The sequence below is a fragment of the Salvelinus alpinus genome, chromosome 18, assembly GCF_045679555.1.
Source record: "Salvelinus alpinus chromosome 18, SLU_Salpinus.1, whole genome shotgun sequence".
Classification (NCBI taxonomy): Eukaryota; Metazoa; Chordata; class Actinopteri; order Salmoniformes; family Salmonidae; genus Salvelinus; species Salvelinus alpinus.
In genome coordinates this window covers 20,333,334-20,352,731 of record NC_092103.1, presented here as the reverse complement: position 1 = coordinate 20,352,731, position 19,398 = coordinate 20,333,334, and the positions used below count along the sequence as shown (strand labels likewise).

At 43.2% G+C, this 19,398-nt stretch overlaps 1 protein-coding gene across 6 annotated transcripts in view; it reads left to right on the top strand.

Moving 5' to 3' along the window:
• The window catches only part of nup214 (nucleoporin 214), an 88,466-nt gene extending 75,174 nt beyond the window's left edge, over window positions 1-13,292 (top strand). For 3 of the 6 annotated variants that reach the window (XM_071350609.1, XM_071350608.1, XM_071350613.1), the window contains exon 36: window positions 13,150-13,292. In XM_071350609.1, coding sequence (XP_071206710.1) covers window positions 13,150-13,174 — 25 coding nt within the window. In that variant the 3' untranslated portion in view covers window positions 13,175-13,292. Of the gene's footprint in view, window positions 1-13,012 lie in introns of all 6 variants that reach the window. The other 3 variants (XR_011668782.1, XM_071350611.1, XM_071350612.1) reach the window with 2 other exon arrangements.
• Window positions 13,293-19,398: the final 6,106 nt, after the last annotated feature.

Here is a 19,398-nt window from a genome sequence, read left to right as displayed (position 1 = left end):
ACTCACTCTCCTCTTTGTCCCTTTCATCCTCTTCCTCTCATCATACCCATTTATTATTATTTATTTTTTTTTATAATATGTTTATTATTTTCCAATAAAAATAAAGTAAAAAAGACAGCAATACAAACAATGACATTCATTGTACTGTTGAATGGGATGGCCAGTTTAGAGGACAAAACAAAAGTTAACTCACACATACACAAAATAAAACAAAATCCTATTAGGTGGTACATGTATAAGAAGACAGCATATAGTCATTACAAGCAGTGTAGTTCAGCCAAAAATAAATATTGAGTGGAGTACAGCACAGAGTAGCAGCAGATCGTCAGCCCAGTTATGAAGCGGGGCTAGACCATTTATCCAGTATCGGCTGCCATATTTTGTAAAACAATGGACTTCTATTGGAGGTGTTGTATCGAATCTTTTCCATATGTATTACATTCCCTAAATCCCGTAACCACATTTCAAAGGTAGGTACAGTCTCCAATTTCCAAAATTGCAATATGAGCCTTTTGGCTAATAGAGTACACAGAGAGACAGCTTTCCCTTCCTGGTTATTCCCATCAACTGTACCAAACAGAGCGATCAATGGGTCTGGGGCTAGAACTCTATCAAAGGCCTTAGATAAGTAATCAAAAATGAGAGCCCAGTAAGCATGTAATTTAGGGCATGTCCAGAATAAGTGGGTCAACGTCCCCTCATCCTGCTTGCACCTCTCACACAGTGGTGAGGTGTCCGGGAATATTTTATGCAGTTTTACTTTTTGAGTAGTGTAACCTGTGTATCACCTTAAACTGTACAAGGTTGTGTCTGGCATTCACTGAACTGTGGTTTATATTCCTGAGAGCTTCTATCCAGTCCTCATTTGAGATTTCTGAACCAAGTTCTTGTTCCCAAGCCCTTTTAATGGTGTCTGTGGATACCTCTATGTGGGCCTGTAGCACATCATACAGTCTAGAGACCGACCCTTTTGAATGGGGTTTGACAAGTATCAAGCTATCTAATGTAGGACTATTGGGCTTAATGCCATACTGTGGGATATGTGTCCTTAAGAAATTCCTGATTTGGAGGTATCTGAAAAAATGTGTTGTTGGCATGTTGAACTTTGCCTGTAATTGTTGAAATGAAGCTAACTGACCATCTATGTATAAATTACCAATTGTTGTGAGCCCCTTCTCCCTCCACTGTGAAAACACCACATCATCCAATGCAGGGTGGAAAGCATGATTCAGGCTAATCGGGCTGTCTATGTAAACAGTGGGTATGTTAAGAAAATCCCTAATCTGTTTCCAGATCCTAAGCGTATGACAAATGACTGGATTGGAGTCATAAGTGGGTTTTTTCACATATGATGGGCTATTAACAAGTGCAGGGAGTGAGGAACGTTGACAGGAGGCCTGCTCGATCAAAAGCCATGAAGGCATATCCTTCTGTCTCATCGCAGGTAAACTTTCCCTCCAGAAAGACACAATGTTCAGATTAGCAGCCCAATAATACAGTTTGAAGTGAGGAAGGCCAAAGCCCCCCTCTATCTTGTACTTGCATAAATGCTTCTTTGAAATTCTGGCTGCCTTGTTATCCCATAAAAATGGAGTTACTATTGAATCCAGTTTCTTAAAATAGCTTTGTGGTATGAAATTGGGTAGACATTGGAAGAGGTAAAGAAACCTGGGTAGGACAACCATTTTAATAGCGTTTATACGACCAACCAAGGAAATAGGCAGAGTTTTCCAGAAATCTATATTTTGTTTAAGCTGATATATTTTCATGTCCCAATTCACTTTCAATAGCTGGTCAAGGTCTCTTGTCACTACAATGCCAAGGCTTGTGAACTTGTCCCTCACTGTTCTAAACGGGGTAGATTGCAGAAATTGCATATCCACAGGCCGTGATATTGGCATCAACTCACTTTTTTGCCAGTTTATCTTGTAGCCAGAGAAGGAGCCGAATGTGTTTATCAAGTTAAGTAATGGTGGAATAGAAGTTTTAGGCTTAGACAAAAACAAAAGAACATCGTCTGCATATAGGGAAATTTTGTGCTGTGTGTCTTTTATTTTAACAGAAGCTATATCGGCACATGCCCGAATGCGAGTAGCAAGGGGTTCCATGGCTATAGCGAAGAGAGCAGGCGAAATAGGGCACCCCTGTCGGCACCCCTTGAACAGGCGGAATGACTGCGACATTTCCTGATTGGTCACAACGGACGCCATTGGGTGTGCATAAATAATTCTTATCCAATTAATAAATTCCTTTCCAAATCCGAAATGCTCCAGAACCGACATCATATACTTCCACTCAATCTGATCAAACGCCTTCTCTGCATCAAGAGCTATTACCACTGCCTCAACTTTATGATCATGATACATTACGTTGAAAAGGCGTCTCAAATTGTAGTATATATGTCGGCCCGGGATAAAACCTGTCTGGTCAGGGTGTATGATGTCGGAAATATATTTTTTCAATCGGTTTGCCAATATCTTTGTCAACACCTTGTTTTCTATGGGGAGTAACGACACGGGGCGATACGACGACATCTCCATGGAATCTCTATCTTTTTTCAAGATCAGGGCTATTGTAGCCTCATACAGTGTTTGCGGGAGTTTGGTATTTTCTTTGGATTGTTGAAACATTCGCAGCATAAGTGGAGATAGACTAGCGCAGTACTTCTTATAGAATTCTATTACATATCCATCGGGCCCAGGGGCCTTGCTGTTTGGAAATTGTGCTATCGCTGTGTTAATTTCATCTAAGGTTATCCCTGCATCGAGTGCGGCAGCTGCCCCCCTGTCTAGTTTAGGAAGTTCACATTCAGCGAGAAAGCGTTCCATAGTTTGTGGATCAGTAGCATCGCATTTTGATTGGTATAGCTCTGAGTAAAACTGCGCAAAGCATTTATTAATGTCCTGCGGATCTGTTACTATTTTACCCTTCTTGTCTTTTATTTTGTGAATAGCTCTAGATGCTTGTACCTGCCTTAGCTGTCTTGCTAATAATTTATGTGGTTTGTCCCCCAGTTCAAAATAACTTTGTTGCGTTCTAGCAAGTAAAGAGCCCACCCGTTTCGAAAGGATGGTATTGTATTCATACTTTAACTTTGTGATCTTCTCAAGGACTGTATACGAGGAATTTGTCCTAAAAACGTTCTCCTGTTCCCCTAACTCTCTTTCAATTTCTCTCAGCCTAGTATTGGCACGTTTCTTCCTCTCTGATGTATAAGAAATAATGTAACCTCTAATCACCGCCTTTAGAGATTCCCAAAGGGTGGAGTCGTCAACATCCCCCGTGTCGTTAGTACTGAGGAAAAAGGCAATCTGCTCCTTCAAATACTGACAAAAAGCCTCATCTTTCAACAGGTATGCGTCTAAGCGCCACGATCGCCGACCTGTCGACATATTGTCGAGTTTCAGCACCATGGACAGAGGAGAGTGGTCCGTAATTAGAATGGGGTGATAGGTAACCGACTCAGCTGCTGAAATTAGTTTGGAGTCCAACAAAAAATAGTCAATTCTGGAATATGATTTATGAACTGATGAAAAGAAAGAATAATCCCTGTCTGTTGGGTGCGTCAGTCTCCAAATATCGACAATGTTAAGGTTTGTCATCAATGTATTTAGACAGACACTGGCATTTGATTGTTGAAGTGACCTTGATAGCTGTTTATCTAAAAGAGGATCTAACGTACAGTTAAAGTCACCTCCAACAATAACACTTGTATCCGAGATATTTGGTATGGCCTTAAATACCCTTTGAAAAAATAATGGATCATCGAAGTTGGGTCCATATAAATTGACCAAGGTTATTGGTTTTGAATTCAGTGTACCAGCCACAATAATATACCGACCATTAGGATCTGAAATCGAGGTTGAGTAAACAAAAGGAATGTTTTTCCTTATCAGGATTGCTACCCCTCTCGCTTTTGCATCAAAGTTAGACTGGTATATCTGACCGATCCAGCCGACTCGTAGCTTGGCCTGCGCGGAGCGTTTAATATGAGTTTCTTGAAGAAGCACTATGTCAGCACCCAGTGATTTAAGATGAGAAAAAACCTTAGCTCGTTTCACGACATGCCCTAATCCATTACAGTTCCAGCTGACTATCTTTATTCCACCTGGTCTACTCTGTGCTCGGTCACTATGTGGCATTTCTTATTTTAAAGCAAATTGCTGCTGTCAAACAAAACCCTGAAGAAAAACGTCCCGCCGTGCGGGAGCTTGTCATGCCACCTGTACTAATAAACGTGAACATAAAACACAGACCCCATCCCCCCTCCCGTCCCTCCACCCGTCCCTTTACTGAGTGACTTCCCCAAACGAAGCGCTCCTTGACTAACACACAAACCTTAGGGTGTCTAGACATAAAGCTTGAACTAACTCGTCGTCTATAGATGCTCCGCATATAAACTAATATTAAATAACACTTAACTTAACTCTCACGTTAGGGGGTGAGTGGCGTTAAAACATGACATGCCAAACAATGCTATATTAGCCACAACATCTCACCTATCATATAAGTCCCAATTTCTGATCTTCTGATCGAAAAGACATAGGCCGGAAATTCAATTCACACACATTCCTGGCCTGTATTTGGCCATTTAGCCTGCTGGCACAGCCGTTCTGTATCCTCAGCCGGGGAGCTTGCTTGTCAAGAACAGATCGGCCTCTTTTGCGTTGTCAAACGTACGTGTTGATCCCTCGACTGTCACCTTAAACCGGGCTGGGAAGAGGAATCCATATCGGATGTTGGCCGCCCTGCATTTGTTGCGTACCTCATCATACTCTTTCCGTTGGTTCCTCACCTCCAAGGTAAGATCTGGGTAGAAAGACACCCTGGCTCCGTTGTAGTTAAGGGGGAACTTTTGACTAGCCAGCTTGAGGATGAGATCCCTGGTGTGGGGATAGTGCAGCCTTACAATGAATGGCCTTGGTGGCCCGCCCTTTGCCGGCTTCGTTGCCTGTGCTCTGTGTGCGCGGTCGATCAGGATGGCCGTTTTGAAGTGTTCACTCCCCAGCAATGCCGGTATCAGCTCCGAGACAAATTCAGTGGGTTTCCCTTTCTCAGTGTCCTCCTGGATCCCACATATTCGGATGTTCTGGCGTCTTGAATGCGACTCGAGCATTTCCAGTCGGGCCTTCAGGGTTTTGTTGTCATTTTTGAACGTTGCGCACTGTTTCTCTATGTCCTGTAGCCTGGCCTCGTGATCGATTGTCGTCTGCTCAACCTCGTGCACCCTTCCCTTAGTTGCCTTCACAGTTTCGGCCAAAGTCCCAATACTCTTTGAGATATCAGCCAACCTTGTGTCCACCTTCTTGCTTAGTGCGTTTATGGCAGCCAGTATGTCACTTTGAGTAGGTTCTGTGGGGAACTCTTGGAAGCTAGCCTCTTCAGCTAGCTCCTCGTGGGTCGGCGACGTTGAAATTGGTTCGTTGTCTATCTCATTCCAATTATCTTGTTTAGCGCCCCCTTTTTTGTTGCCTTTTCCTTTTTTCATATTTGTTTGAAGTTATAGGTTGTGAGAGGTTAAGATAAATATTAATTTGTTTCAAAATTGAGCGGAGCTCTAGCAATGCACGTCTACTCCATAGCACGCTCTCTAGCGCCCCCCATTTATTATTATTGATGAAAGCAAAATGCTGTGCCAACATGCTCTGAGAAGGGATATCTGTGTATGTTTTATACTGAACAAAAAAATAAACGCAACATGCAACAATTTCAATGATTACAGTACATATAAGGAAATCAGTCAATTAAAATGAATTCATTAGGCCCTAATCTATGGATTTCACATGACTGGGCAGGGGCGCAGCCAATCAGAATGAGTTTTACCCTCACAAAAGAGCTTTATTACAGACAGAAATACTCCTTAGTTTCATCAGCTGTCCGGGTGGCTGGTCTCAGATGATCCCGCAGTTGAAGAAGCCGGATGTGGAGGTTCTGGGCTGGTGTGGTTATACATGGTTTGCGGTTGTGAGACCAGTTGGACGTACTGCCTAATTCTCTAAAATGATGTTGGAGGCGGCTTATGGTAGAGAAATTAACATTTCATTATCTGGCAACAGCTCTGGTGGACATTCCTGTAATCTCCATGCTAATTGCACGCTCCCTTGAGACATCTATGGTGACAACTGCACATTTTAGTGGCCTTTTATTGTCCCCAGCACAAGGTACACCCCTGTAATGATCATGATGTTTAATCAGCTTCTTGATATGCCACACCTGTCAGGTGGATGGGTTATCTTGGAAAAAGAGAAATGCTCACTATAAGGGATGTAAACAAATTTGTGCACAAAATAAGCTTTTTGTGCATATGGAAAATGTCTGGGATCTTTTAGTTCAGCTCATGGGACCAACACTTTATATGTTGCGTTTATATTTCGTTCAGTATAGTTTAATTTGTTCAAAATAGAATGTATGTTTAAAGAAACAAGGTTTATATTAATACACTTCAACACAAGTAAACATGACCTTTCGAGTCACTTGACTTTGGTGCATATTATTTAGTAAGTTCTTAAATATCATTCTGAATAGATTTTTATGAGCGGCAAAGCATTTTCATGTAGACAGAACATATAGTACATAACAACTACAGCTATATGTACTTCTTAAATTAAGTACATTTCATTCTCTCCTCCGTCCCATAGAAACTGATACCACTCTTCATGTATCTGCTTAACAGTGTTGACTTTATCTGGACAGATCTCATGTCTGAAGTCCATCTCATCATTCCTGCTTTCTTCTTTCCTCTCTTCCCTCTCTTTCTCTCTTCTCCTAGTCCCATACCATATTTTTCTTCTCTCCACTTCCCTCAGTTCTAAACTCCCTCTCTTCTCAGTTCTACACCCCTCTCTAAACCCCCTCTATTCTTTTCTGTTCCATCCATATATTTACGGCTACATCTTCCCTCTACTGTAGTATGTGTGGACATGTGTTCCGTCCAGGACTCCCTCCTTATATTTTGTGTGTATACAGCAAGGTTATTATAATAAATTAAAACTGAAACAAAAATAAAAGCAAAAGTTGTAAAAACAATTTAGTGATGAACTATCCTGAGACTTATCTTTGACTGCAACGTTTTTTTAAATTGTAATCCAATGTTTTTTGTTGTTGTTCAATCTGGCAGTTAAATGCTGCCAGTAGATGGCAATGTTTCAAATAGGCCTAGCTTGTGTATCGGTAGCTAACGGAAGAAATCCGAGGGTGAGTGCGGAGCGTGAGCGTGAACATAAACCATAGGCTTGTACATTGGCGGCAGCAAAAGGTAAAGGCCCTGTATAGGATTGTTTGGAGTATATTGCTGGAAAGGACAAAAGCAACTGTATTGTTGTGAGATGGCAGCCTGTGTGGAACAGAGATCAAAGGGAAAACCCCAACGAACCTCAAAGTTCATCTGAACAGCACCAACATAGAATTTCAGGCTAAAGACTAGGTTAGAAAGCCAACAGCTGTTAGTAGCTGCACGTCAGGACAACCAACTCAACCAACTTGAGCAGTTTGCGTGAAAAGAGCAGAAACATGGCAACCTCATTCAAATGAGTTAAAAATAAAAAGAGAAGAAGCACTGGTTAATTTATTAATCCAGTCTGGCAAGTCCACGAGACTGCGATGAGCCACCTTTCAGAAAATTCAACCAAACACTTGATCCCAAATGTAAAACTCAAGGCGCTGCTAGAGTAAACTGGTTGATTGCTTTGCAAATGGATACAGCAACACAGAAAGTTAAGAAGATTCTGAAAGAGGCATGAAAAATAACCCTGTGTGTTTACGAATGGAGCAAGAAAGGACTGACTGCTTTGTTTATGGGTGGCGCACAATTGGCCCAGCGTGGTCCGGGTTAGGGGAGGGTTTGACCGGTAGGGATGTTCTTGTCCGGTCGTGCACTAGCGACTCTTGTGGTGGGCCGGGTGCAAAGCACGCTGACACGGTCGCCAGGTGTACAGTGTTTCCTCTGACACATTGGTGCCGCTGGCTTCCGGGTTAAGCGGTCATTGTGTCAAGAAGCAGTGCGGCTGGGTTGTGTTTCGGTGTCAGAAGAACATAAATGGCTCCTAGCCTGCCACGCATAGGCTAGTTTCTGTCCCTAAAATTAAAATAATATAAAAACGAAATAGAAATAATTGTATAAAACTCAAATTAAATAAAAACTAGTAAATCAAGTCTGATATCTACCTGAAACTAACTGAATTTCAAATACACATCTAAAAACTAATAGGAACAAAAAATATTATATATCGGGTGGGTCTAATGCTGGTTGGTTAAAAGTGCATTCCAGTCGGTGTCTATTCTACAATTTACCACCGGCTAAATCTATGGCGTTAAAATGCCTATTTACTCTGTTCCATCTGACTGCGCAATCCACTGTCTCATCAGCCCAGCCAGGCACGTTATAAACTTGATCTCCACTATAAAAAGCATCTAGACATTATCTCACATTTCTTTTAGACTAACATTTCGGTTTCAACAGCGGAGATTTGTGTAAACCTTGCTGTTTGTGTCTCCGGCATTTGCAACATTGTTTCAATATTCAAATACGATCTCCAGCTGTCCCATAGTAATGAACGTGTAGGGGTCGGAGGTCGGGACAAGACAGGCAGGCAGCGTTTCTGTCACTCGAAATCATGAATCAGCTGGCATTTATTTTTGCAGTCTTTACAGCTTCAAGATTTGAAGTGATTGTGTTAGCTGTGTTGTTGGCTAGCTCCTCTGAACAATTTGTGTCGGGACTAACGTTTTTAATGAAAATATGTCAATCATTATTTGAATATGTTGGTAACCGTTGTATAAAAGTGATAATGCCCTCGAACCTGGTGTTTAGAGCCTAACAACACTCGTGCTAATAAATCCACCAAACACCGGCTTTGAGGGCATTATCACTTAAATAGAAAATCTCAAAACTATAATAACCTTGGTATAGAATACTTACATACATCCCTCACAGTACTGTCAGAAAGCACTAGTACCCCTCATATTGATCAGGCAGGGGCTAAGGGGAAAGTCCAAACCATCAAAGGTAGCTAGCTTCCAAACCAGACTCCCATTTTCAGCAACCTCTTTTTATATACCGTATATGTTTTTTGGGGGGGTTTGTCTTCATTTTCCTCCTCCAGATCTTCTCAAATGTTTGGAGCCAGTTCGGGTTGGAGAAGCTAGTTTTTGTAGACCCCCCCCCCCCCCCCCCCCCCATTGGCAAGTGCACACATGCTGTGTGTGGCCAGTCAACACTGCTCTCTGCAATCAAGCTCTCTGAGTAGATGTCTCTTAAATGGAGAAGGGTGGAGGGAGAGGGTGGGGTGGAAGCGGGGTGGTTGAGATGACAGTCCAAAACTAGTTGTATGGAACTGACCTTACAGACCATCGCTATAAGCTTACGTGAAGTACATCAGTGGCCAACTAAAATGTGTAATGTGTAGTTGGATTAATTAATTGGCATTTTGTGTATCAACTTTTTAAAATCAGGACAGTAATTATTTAAGTTTTATCAACCACTAGGCAACATCTCTAAGGGCATAATTCAATAATAAACGTGTCATGAACTTTCTTGGAATAACACCTGTATTCATATGACATAGAATACTGTTTGTATATATCTGTTATCCACTGTGGACTGTAACTCTAGTGTAGATTTATGTTCATCCATCTGAACTTTGTTTTGCTCTATAAAATAGTAATGTAGCCTTGTTGTTTGCACTTACTTTGAAACAGGGAAAAGTTCTAAGCTTTCATTTGAAGTTTTAAGATATCACATTTTCCAACCTTTAGCAATTATGATAAGAATCATGTCCTCTGTTTCTCAAAACTCAAGTATTTTCTAGGTAAAGAAAGTTTAAAAAAAATACTGTAATCAGGAACTGACTCTAGGCAAGACTTGGACAGGTCGTTGATAAAAGTATCCTCTCTTGATTGCATACAATGAACTGAAATATTAGGAAAACATGTATGCTGCTTTTTATAATCCATACTGCTGGAACCCCCTATTCCTATAAATGTGTATATTTTATACATGGAAAATGGGAAATAAACTTGGCAATTCTAAAATCTGTATCTAATGTAGTCTCTTTCTTTTTTTGGCATCCTACTGATGATGAGCACTAATTGATCGCCTGTGTTGTTTTAATGATGACAGCCTCTGGCTATTTTCCTCTTGCCTTTGTGTCTGGCTGTGTGCTTATTAAACAGATTTCATTTACCATTAGCCTACTGTTTAAAAGGCCCAACAATTAGACCTCTGGACTAAATGTTGATGTATTTAATGAGTCAACCTTTGATTAAGAGTATTTGAGTCATTAGTCCAGAGAAAAGAGGTGCTGAAGGGTTTTGTCTATGGCATTAGCAGGCCGGTTAATGTAATAAATGTAATCATTTTAACGCAGCATGGAGAACGGTAAGGAAGCTCTGGGCTATGTTTAGACAGTGATGGGGGCTTTGCTAGCTGCTAATTAGCATACCATCCTTGACGTGGAGCAGCCTGCGTATGGTTTTGTAGCCCTCTCCTTCATCAAGGAATTCACTGGCCCTTATTAATTAATAGACAGGAATGAGGGTATTTGCAGAAATGAGGGTATATTGAATAGAGGGGTGCTGGTCTTGTGTAGTGGCATCTGGTCTTTGGCATGTAGCTGTCATCAGATTGCCATCAATGGTCACCGCCATGGAGAATGTCACTGTCGCCCTGTCCCTTCTGGTGTGCCTGGCGATGGATGGAAATGTTGCAGGCCCGCTGGCCCTGCCAATCAGACACTGAAGTGGTTGGGGAATGTTGGGTTCACAACATGTGACCAAGAGTCCTAGCTTCCCACTGTAACAGTGGAATTCTCCTCGCCAGCCCGCTATGATATGATTGGTCACACACACTGTGTTCAGGGCAGCTAATATTAGAGATGGATAACAGTGGTATTAGAGGTGGGCAAGACTAGAGAGAGGGAGTTACATTTGTATTGGGCTTCTGGATGTTTTTCTACCGCTTGTCCTTCATACTGATGTATGTTTTCCCGGTCCAGGGAGGCACAGTGCGTGTGTGAAATGTAAATCATAGGTATACATATGTGGAATATCTGATACGTTTTGATGACTCACTTGGCAATGCATTATAGATTTTGCGACGCAGGCTGTCATGGAGCTAAAACTCTGCACTGTTGTGATTTGTAGCTGAAGAGGTTAAGCTGAAGAGGTTTTCAGCACAGTACCCTCTCTCCTTCCCGCAATTTACTTATTTGAACACGTCAAGGACCGTCTACTTGGTGTTGTAGCTGTGCAGCACTGATTCATACTCCCGTGTCATGTTGTGCTCAACAATGACAACTCCCAGAGTGCAGCACTGTCTTCTCTCTCTTTTCTCGCCGTCAGTGCATCGCTCTGACAGAGGGAGCAGGCCAGTCACACAGACACTCGTGGGGATGGCAGCTGTTTGAGGAATCCAGATAAAAAGAACCATTCTGTTTCTCTCTACCTCTCTTTTTACGGAGGGATGATTGGCATTGTTCTCGCTGCTTTATCGGTCCGGCCTTTTCAACTCACTGGCTCGTCTACAAGCCGTCTGAGACTGTAATGCAGTCAACCTGCTGAGTGTTAGATGCTGAAGTGATGTGTGGGTGGTCAACCTATGTTAATTTACCCAAAGACCTTCTATATAGTATTTAGAGCTATAAGCCCTGAAAGGACTTACTTGCTTTACAACCCGTTCATCCCTGGAGAATTGGATTTGATTGTCTTCAAAACAAACAAAAAACTATTTTTGGGGGGGTGACAGAGGTATGGGTGCCAGGTGGAGGTAGAGTGGTGGGGTGACAGGGATAAAAACGACCCACCACCCAGATTAGACCGGGAGAGAGGTAAACAGACATTTTAGAGGCTGATTTGGAGAGTGTAATCACCATAGTCTCGCTGTGGCTGGCAGCTTATTTATTGTGCAATGAGATGCAAGCAAACAGGAGCACATCAGAGGCTTCATATGTAAGATCATTGAGAGGTTTGCAAATTTGCACTATAAACTTCTGTCATTGTTTTCCTATTGCCTAATATACATTGGCATTAGAGGTGTAGTTAGATGATGGGTGTGTTTACCATACAGTAGAGTAATTCTGACCATGGAGGCTGTTTGACCTGGTTAACCTCCAATCTCCCAGCTGCCCAGTGCTATCTATCCCAACAACATCTCAAGTGCATGTAGCCAATGTTCCTGGTCAAAGTTCCCTTCACGTGGTCAGAGGTTTTGAAGTACTACTCTGTGTGTGTGTGTGTGTGTGTGTGTATGCATCTGTGTGCGTATATTGTTTAGTGTGTGTGATAGATAGATAGTTGTCCCTACTTCGTCTGTATGGCCTTGTCTGATTGGACGGTAAGTGTCTCTGTGCCCTCTAGGGTTTTTACAGTAATTACATGCGAACATTTCATATTTGATCGGCGTCTGTGCGAGAGTGTGCCAGTGAAATCAGCCAATGCTGTCCGACACGAACATCACAGCAGCCAGCCAGTTATCTGACAGATACATAATCCACTCCCTGAGGACAGAGAAATAATTTTCCATATCTCAGTCTGTACTGTTTGTTTCTCTATGGATGTATCGATTTTACCCCAGTCGAGAGAGGAGTGTGGCGGACATCGTAAATGAAATGATTCAACATTAGTGTCCACTGAAGGCTACAGTAATCTTGTTTTAGAGGCTTTCAGCCTTAGCTCTGTTAGCGGGGACTAGTTATTTATGCACAGAGTGGAAACTCTCGCTACTATGAAAACATCTTCTTTCTCCCCTCTGATAATACAGTACTGTGTGTGTATGTTTATATATGCCCTGGTTTTAGACGGCTTACTGTGAATTCAGCCTGTGATTGAATCCCATGTGATCATAAAGTATTAGCTTAGTGATGAGTGAATTTCCTCTTATTTCAGCCAATGATTTAACTCCCCCTTTTCGTTTGGTGTTACAGTTAATGGTGTCCCCCACATTCATTGTTTGGACATTAACCTATCAAGTAGGACATTGTGTTTAAACATGAATACCCTAAAAAGTTGTTTCTTTCAGATGATCCAGTGGGGTCCCCTAATCCAGGAGGAAACAAAATGGTGTGTTTTCAAGTTGAGAACAAACCTGCTACAGTTGATAATGGATGCCAGTGCGGCCATGCCATGTCTAACACTGATGTTTCTGTGCTTTCACAGACCAAGATGGCCTGGACAACAATAAAGAATATGTTTTTTATTTGCCTACAAAAATGTTTGATATGAAAGTTTTGTCCACAGTGTCTGTTTTAAAAATGTGTTGTTTAATCACAGTAAAAGAGCTTAATAAAACTCTAATTTGATCTTTGTAGCCATCATGTTTTACTGTACCTTCATCATATTGCAAGGGATGATGCTGAAATACATTGGACCCTTGCCAATTCCAGATAAGGTAGCACATTATTGACCTTTCCATGACACCAGAGTAGGAGTTTATCCATCAATAGCAGAGTTGTGATTATATTTCATTCACACTCAAATATGAGGACAGAAACAATAAAAATAAAAATAATTATCAGCACAAATGGCCACTAGAACAGACATGACTGCTTACCAAAATATGCAAGTTACACTAAGTAAAAGACAGGCTCTCCACGTATTGTATTAATGGGGACCAGGTTAAGTTTAACTTTTGTCGGCACCCAAGCACAGTGTACCTAACCTTCTCCAGAGGCAGAGATGACATCACCGCCTTAACCCACTGCATGAAGGAGGGTGGCTTTGCAGACTTCCAGTGAATGAGGACAAGGCGGCGCAAAATGCTGTCGCATTCGCCTGATGCATTGTAGCATTCGGGTCTAGGGGGAAGTACCCCAAAAATGGCAGTGAATGGGTTGGGGCTAACAGTTGTATTACACATATGTGAGAGTGCCTCAAAAATGGGGTCCCAGAAGCCACTCAAAGATTGGCATGACCAAACGTGTCCCTCAGTCGCTGGACTCTGGTGGCATCTCAAACACTTGGGGTCCACATTTGGATATTTATTTTTGCCAATCTTGCCCTGAGCGCTCTTGAGCAGGTTTTCGTCAAGGATCTCTCTGTACTTTGCTCTGTTCATCTTTCCCTCAATCCTGACTATTCTCCCAGCCCCTGCCGCTGAAAAACATCCCTACAGCATGATGCTGCCACCACCGTGCTTCACCGTAGGGATGGTGCCAGGTTTCCACCAGAAGTGACGCTTATTCAGGCCGAAAAGTTCAATCTTAGATTTATCAGACCAGAGAATCTTGTTTATTATGGTCTGAGAGTCAATTAGGTGCCATTTGGCAAACTCCAAGCGGGCTGTCGTGCCTTTTACAAAGGAGTGGCTTCTATCTGGCCACTCTACCATAAAGACCTGATTGGTGGAGTGCTGCAGAGGAATCTCCACAGAGGAACTCTGGAGCTCTGTCAGAGTGACCATCGGGTTCTTGGTCACCTACCTGATCAAGGCCCTTAGCTCTAGAAAGAGTCTTGGTGGTTCCAAACTTTTTCCATTTAAGAATGATGGAGGCCAATGTGTTCATGGGACCTTCAATGCTGCAGACATTTTTTGGTATCCTTCCCCAAATCTGTGCCTCGACACAATCCTGTCTCGGAGCTCTGAGGACAATTCCTTCAACCTTGGTTTATGCTCTAACATACACTATCAACTGTGGGACCTTATATAGACTAGTGTGTGCCTTTCCAAATCATGTCCCATCAATTGAATTTACCACAGGTGGACTCCAATCAAATTGTAGAAACATCTCAAGGATGATCAATGGAAACAGGATGTACCTGAGCTCAATTTCGAGTCTCAGAGCAAAGGGTCTGAACACTTATGTAACTAAGTTATTTCTGTTTTTTTATTTCTACAAACCAGTCAGTAGAGATGCAGTGAGATGGAGCTATAAGCCCCATAGGGCCAGAGAGGCTGAACCATAGAGATCCATGGCTCAGTGTCTTGCTACACACAGCATTGTTCCAGGGATCAGGGTACTAGCACACTGCTATTGCTAGCGTAATATTAGCACAGGCTGGTATTAATAGTTTGTGGCTGGTGCCAAAGCTACAGTACAGGGAAGTCGCAATGTGATTACTTAGTATTACAGAGAAGGACAGGTGTGCAGCCTGGTGTAATAGAGAGTATATGGTGAGTGTGTGTGTTTGTATGTGCGTGTGTGTATGAGGCTGTGACATCAAGGACACACACATGCTACACACAGTTTACAGTATATAAAGCGCTGACCCTTATAAATATAGCTGTGAATGTGAAAGCGAGGAATGCTGGCAGGGCCAGATAGAGTTATACGGCAGCCATACTCAACTGGCGGACCGCGGTCCGGATCTGGCCCCAGAACAAGGTCAGTACAGACTTTTAACTTACCGCTTTTGAGAGACGTAATAGTAAAATGCACAAGGTTCAATTTCTAAATTTGGTAGTGCATCGGCAGTTTTCCGCATGATATGTCATTCACTGACAGACCTTAGAGAGCTATTTTTAGAAATGGCCAGTTGATCAACTACTGGCCATATTAGCTAAAGGGTTAATTAGACGTACCAGCTTTCTAAATATTGTTTGTAGTTTTCAAGGCCAGATTACATGCCCAGAGCCCTCGACCCCGAGGGGGCCCCCATTTGATTTTGTTGAGTTACTCAGGTATCATAATACACACAAGACATGGAAAAATGTATAGAATTGCAGGAAATTTGCTTTAAAACATCAAACTGTTCTCTCCCGCTCCATGGCAAAATGGTTAGAATTGCAGGGATTGAGCTTTAAAATGGCAGTATTTTCTCTCTGCCAACAAGCGGGTTGGGAACCGTTTCAACAGTTTGGGGTTGCATGGGGTGCGAGTTGGGGGTTTGTTACTACGCAGGTAAATTATAATAATCATCCGGACCTCTGCGATCTAGGAAATATGTGTGACTGGACCTTCTCAAATAGTAGTTGAGTACCTCTGGTATACGGGGTTGAGGAGGGCATTTTACTGAACTATCCAGACAGGGCAATCTGCAGTTGGGGACAAATCTAGATCCCCTCAAAGAAAAGACACATTCAGTACTAAGATGCACTACAAATTCAAACAAAATATATGCTATGACATTCTTAAGGGGATGAATTTATATGTAAATATAGTAAAATCTTAACATATATAGTGCATTTGGAAAGTATTCAGACCCCTTGACTTTTTCCACATTTTGTTACTTTACAGCCTTATTCTAAAGTTGATTGAATAAATGTTTTTCTACATTAATCTCCACACAATACCGCATAATAGAAACTAAAAGTAAAAACAAATACCTTATTTACATAAGTATTCAGGCCCTTTGCTATGAGACTCGAAATTGAGCTCAGATGCATCCTGTTTCCATTGATCATTCTTGAGATGTTTCTTCAACTTGATTGGAGTCCACCTGTGGTAAATTAAATTGAATGGACATGATTAGGAAAGGCACATACCTGTCTATATAAGGTCCCACAGTTGACAGTGCATGTCAGAGCAAAAACCAAGCCATGAGGTCGAAGAAATTGTCCTTAGAGCTCCGAGACAGGATTGTGTCGAGGTACAGATCTGGGGCATTGAAGGTCCCCAAGAACACAGTGGCCTACATCATTCTTAAATAGGTGGGTGACTCTTCCTAGAGTGGCCGCCCAGCCAAACTGAGCAATCGGGGGGAGAGCCTTGGTCAGGGAGATGACCAAGAACCTGATGGTCACTCTGACAGAGCTGCAGAGTTTCTCTATGGAGATTGGAGAACCTTCCAGAAGGACAACCATCTCGGCAGCACTCCACCAATCAGGCCTTTATGGTAGAGTGGCCAAAATCTAACGCACAGCCTTGCAATCTCCATAGACAAACATTGGTAGTAGAAGGGCTCAGTGACTTTGAACGTGGCACCGTCATTGGGCTCTCAAGTGACGCAGTGGTCTAAGGTACTGCATCTCAGTGCTAGAGGCGTCATTACAGACCCTTCCAGGCTGTGTCACAGATTCCAGGCTGTGTCACAACCGGCCGTGATTGGGAGTCCCATAGGGTGGCGCACAATTGGCCCAGCGTCGTCCGGGTTAGGCTTGGCCAGGGTAGGCCGTCATTGTCAATAAGATTTTGTTCTTAACTGACTTGCCTAGTTAAATAAAGGTAAAAAAAAAAATTAGGCCACAGCTACCCCGGTCAACTGTAAGTGCTGTTATTGTGAAGGGGAAACGTCTAGGAGCAACAACGGCTCAGCCGCGAAGTGGTTGGCCACACAATCTCACAGAACGGGACCGCTGAAGAGTATAGCGCGTAAAAATCATCTGTCCTCACTACCGAGTTCCAAACTGACTCTGGAAGCATCGTCAGCACAATAACTGTTCGTTGGGAGCTTCATGAAATGGGTTTCCATGGCCAAGCAGCCGCACACAAGCCTAAGATCACCATGCGCAATGCCAAGCGTCGGCTGGAGTGGTGTAAAGCTCACCGCCATTGGACTCTGGAGCAGTGGAAATGCATTTTCTGGAGTGATGAATCACGCTTCACCATCTGGCAGTCCGACAGACAAATCTGGGTTTGACGGATGCCAGGAGAACGCTACGTGCCCGACTGCATAGTGCCAACTGTAAAGTTTGTTGGAGGAGGAATAATGGTCTGGGGCTGTTTTCATGGTTCGGGCTAGGCCCCTTAGTTCCAGTGAAGGGAAATATTAACACTACACCATACAAAGACATTCTTGACTATTCTGTGCTTCCAATTTTATGGTAACAGTTTGGGGAAGGCCCTTTCCTGTTTCAGCATGACAATGCCCCTGTGCACAAAGCGAGGTCTGCACAAATGTTTTTCTTCCGAGATCGGCGTGGAAGAATTTGACTGGCCTGCACAGAGGCCTGACCTCACCCCATCGAACACCTTTGGGATGAATTGGAACACCAACTGCGAGTCAGGCCTAATCGCCCAACATCAGTGTCCGACCTCACTAATGTTCTTGTGGCTGAATGGAAGCAAGTCCCCGCAGCAATGTTCCAACATCTAGTGGAAAGCCTTCCCAGAAGAGTGGAGGCTTTTGTAACAGCAAAGGGGGGGACCAACTCAATATTAATGCCCATGGTTTTGGAATGAGATGTTCGACAAGAAGGTGTCCACATACTTTTCTGGAGGGGCAGGAGGAGGACAGGTAGCTGACTAGTGGTGGTTATTCAGCAGACTGATGGTCTGGGGTAGACGCTATTGGCCAGTCTGTTAGTTTTAGCCATGATACTGCTATACTGCGCCTGAGTGATGGAAGCAGCGAGAACAGGCAGTGGCTTGGGTGGCTGAGGTCCCTGATGATCTTCTTAGCCTTCCTGCGACAACTGGTGTTGTAGGTGTCCTGTAAGACAGGCAGTGTGCACCCAATGTACCACCCCCTGTAGAGCCTTGCGGTCCGCGGCAGTGAAGTTGCTGTACCAGGCTGTGATGCAGCACGACAGTATGCTCTCGATGGTGCTCCTGTAGAACACTGTGCGCTCTCGAGGACAGGCCGAGGTTGAAGAGTCCCTGTCATATCTCCCTGTTGTATCTCCCCTGTTTGTCTATCTGGCTATCTATTCCTCTCTGTCAGTCTCTACTCGTCTGTCATGTGACGTGCATCCTCACCCCACTCCCAGTGGAATGGCCTAAGCCAGTATCAGCCGTCTGATTGGTGACCCACGGAGCGGACCGTTCCATCCCAACGCTCCTCTGTCTCCATGGGTGACACACGGTGGGCTTTGATTGACACACATAGAAGTCCATGTTCCGTGACACTTCTCATTCCCCACACCACGCTGGCAGCACTGTGACAGACAGAAAGCTGAGGGCCCAGTGTTACAAGTCCAAGGGGAGTTAGACTTTCAGACAACACACAGAGGTGGGGGGGAACAGCTATTTATCTTGCCTTGTGTCTGTCTGCCTTCCACTTTACTGTGATACTGTAACCTTTGAGAATCAATATTGTCTACCCATTTATATACTTGTTTTTGTTTTGTTAAATGGTGGGAACAAGTTGTTTGTACATTTATTTTGTGTTGCTTTATGTTCATTATTAGACAAAGATTGTCTATTCCCTTAGTGGAGGAGTTGATATTCTGCTCACAGCAGCGGACAATACCACACACACCCCTGTTCCCACCCCTGGTCCCACCCCTGGTCCCAACCCTGCATCAAAAGCACCAGCCAGTCAGTCAGTCACATAGACTCGGCATCAGTCAAAGAACATCCATCATTACTACTTCAGTTATTTATTTCATCACCCAGAGATGAAAGGATTGAATTCTCACAACCTGGGCTGTCAATCAATTACTACTGATGGCTCAAAGAAGGTAGTTGATGAAGAGAGAAAAGAGCTGCCATTGGATGAAATGACTGATCATCCCTCCCAGATTGAACCCATTGATGTTCACACACTATACCATACATGCCTTTATATCACTCATGCTGTATAGTTATA